We start from the raw sequence: 2,864 nt of genomic DNA, 5'->3' as shown, positions 1-2,864 counted from the left end.
TTTAATGTACAGGACATGTATTTCATTTAATTAAGTAAATTTAATATTTGCTTAATTTAGAATGTATTGACTGGTTTAGAAAAATTATCAATCTAGAAAGGTTTTGGAAAACCAATGTTGTATCCAAACAGAAATATGATATGTTTTCAATTTTTATTTTTTACTATTTTTTGCAGGGGTACAAACCATCCATTTTCTACCCTAAAACTTCAAATCAACAAATCTTTGAAAACCTGAGACTGCAATGTGAGAGAATGGATATGCCATTCCTCTCATTCTTTCCCAGTGAACCACATCTGATAGACTCAGCTTACAATCTTGTGGTTGATGCTATCTATGGTAGTTGTCACAAAGAACCAATCACTGGAGACTTTGCTTCTGTACTAGAGACACTGAAAAAAATTGAAAATCCTCTCGTAAGTTTGGACATTCCTTCAGGTATGTACCCTTCTACTACATTGTTAACAAACACTCAAATATGCCTAATTGCAGTTGGTTTGGTTGGTATTACTTAATGCTTAGCTCCAGGTTGGCTGATTCAGCCCTCAAGCAGAACTGATCAAAGATATTCCAGAGGGACTATCACATGATATTTTCAGACACAGTGTATCTATGACTACATTATTTAATGTTTTCTGTCCTCAATTTTTTTGAGGAGTTTGATTCAAGGTGATATTTGGGTGGTATTTCAAATGCATGAACACACATGGCTTAGTGGTTAGGATATTCAGCTCATGACCGTAAGGTCATGAGTTTGATTACCGGTGACACATTGTGTCCTTGAGCAAGACACTTTATTTCACATCACTCCATTCCATTCATCTGGCAAAAATGAGTAGCACATGTATTTCAAAGGGCCAGCTTTGTCACACTCTGTGTCATGCTAAATCTCCCTGAGAATTACTTTAAGGGTACACATATCTGTGGATTGCTCAGCCACATGCAGGTTAATTTCATGAACAAGTTGTTCTGTTAATCGGATCAACAGGATTTATTTCTAATGCACCATGATTCTTTACTCTCTCTTCTATTCACCTGCTTGGTCATATTGCTTTCAAGAAACTAAGATAGGACAAAGTAGTGTAGTGAAGACATTTCAGTGGATCTTGTGAAGCATGAGGCAAATTCAGTGGTGCTAGTACCATGATAAAATGTACCCAGTACCTTTATAAAGTAGTCGGCAGTGAGTGATGCAATGTAGGGTCAAGAGCTCTTCAATCCTATATATATATATATATGTATATGTATATATATATATATATATATATATATATATATATATATATATATATATATATATATATGCCATGATTGAGAAGACCCATCAAGCCAAGTGAAATCACAGTTGTGGAAGATACTGGTGTCACATAACTGGCCCTCATGCTGGTGACATATAAAAGCACCCACTACACTCTCGGAGTGGTTGGCATTAGGAAGGGCATCCAACTGCAGAAACCATGCCAAATCAAACTGGAGTCTGGTGCAGCCCCTCAGCTTACCAGCCCTGATCAAACCATCCAACCCATGCCAGCATAGACAATGGACACTAAATGATGATGATGATGATGATGATGATGATGATGATGCTATGTACTTAGAAAGCACCAAAACTGGCAAATTGGTTCTGAAATTATTTAATTTACATTATTTTACATGTATTTCAGTGAGGATAGTAACCACCTTATGTAATACAGGCCAGCTATATTTTATAGTAAATGGTAATATGTAATATAAGTAAATGGTAATATGTCACGTAATATAAATTGCATGACACATACAAACATTTTGTATTTAAATTTATGAATATATTTAAGCTTATTTCAGTACCTTTTATTCAGGTTGTATTGTGTATAAAATATATTTACTGTTCACATAATGACGAACCATCTGAAGCACAAATATGCAAATTAAGTTATCTGCCACTATGGTAGCTTAGTTGCTCACTGTTATATATAACAGCTGACACTTGGTATGCTATCAACTGGGGAAGGAAATTAAGGATGTCTTCTCAGAGGAGTAATCAATAAATCATGAAATGGTTCATCAGAAGACTCTCCACTCATTTTTCTTGCACATTGATAGCATAGAAGAAATATGTTCACATTCTTGTTTAGTTTTTTTATCACAACAAAGTGAATGACCTTTTATTTAAACATATTCCATTACATCCAATTCAAGCTGTGTTTTGAATCACACACACACATATACATATACATATTAGGTTATGGAAAAAGTTTGTGTACCATGTCTTGAAGAATTATTGTTGTTTTTGAATAAATTCTTACATAAAAAATCATTATTTTAACATGGCGCACAAACTTCTTCCTCAACCTAGTCATCATCATCATCATCATTTAACGTCCGCTTTTCATGCTGGCATGGATTGGACGATTTGACTGAGGACAGACGAACCGGATGGCTGCACCAGGCTCCAATCTGATCTGGCAGAGTTTCTACAGCTAGATGTCCTCCCTAACGCCAACCACCCTAAGAGTGTAGTGGGTGCTTTTACATGCCACAGGCACAAGGGCCAGTCAGGCGGTACTGGTATGCCAGGCAAAAATGCTTAGTGGCATTTCATCCATCCTGACAGTCTTTCATCCTTTCAGGGTAAAAAAATAAGCACCAGTTCCACACTAGGTTCGATGTAATCGACTGCCCCCACCACCAAAATTTCAGTCGTTGTGCCTATAGTAGAAAGGATTTGAGAGAGCAGTGCATGCCATCAAAGTGACACTGGGGTGCAAATATATGAAACCCAGTATGTCATCATGATTACTTATTTGATAAGAGCACACCCGGCACATGCATCACAACCTTATGTGCATGACATGGTGATCTATCAAGATAAACTGTGCATGACC

General features: G+C 36.6%; 1 protein-coding gene across 3 annotated transcripts in view; it reads left to right on the top strand.

The window, feature by feature from the left end:
* Positions 1-2,864, top strand: part of LOC106874937 (NAD(P)H-hydrate epimerase) — an 871,776-nt gene that overhangs the window by 865,689 nt on the left and 3,223 nt on the right. For all 3 annotated transcript variants that reach the window (XM_052974456.1, XM_052974457.1, XM_052974455.1), the window contains one exon: positions 177-438. In XM_052974456.1, the coding sequence (XP_052830416.1) occupies positions 177-438 (262 nt within the window). The remainder of the gene's footprint in view (positions 1-176; positions 439-2,864) is intronic.

The sequence above is a fragment of the Octopus bimaculoides genome, chromosome 18 (assembly GCF_001194135.2).
Source record: "Octopus bimaculoides isolate UCB-OBI-ISO-001 chromosome 18, ASM119413v2, whole genome shotgun sequence".
In the NCBI taxonomy this organism is placed as follows: domain Eukaryota; kingdom Metazoa; phylum Mollusca; class Cephalopoda; order Octopoda; family Octopodidae; genus Octopus; species Octopus bimaculoides.
This window is presented reverse-complemented; position numbering and strand designations above follow the sequence as displayed.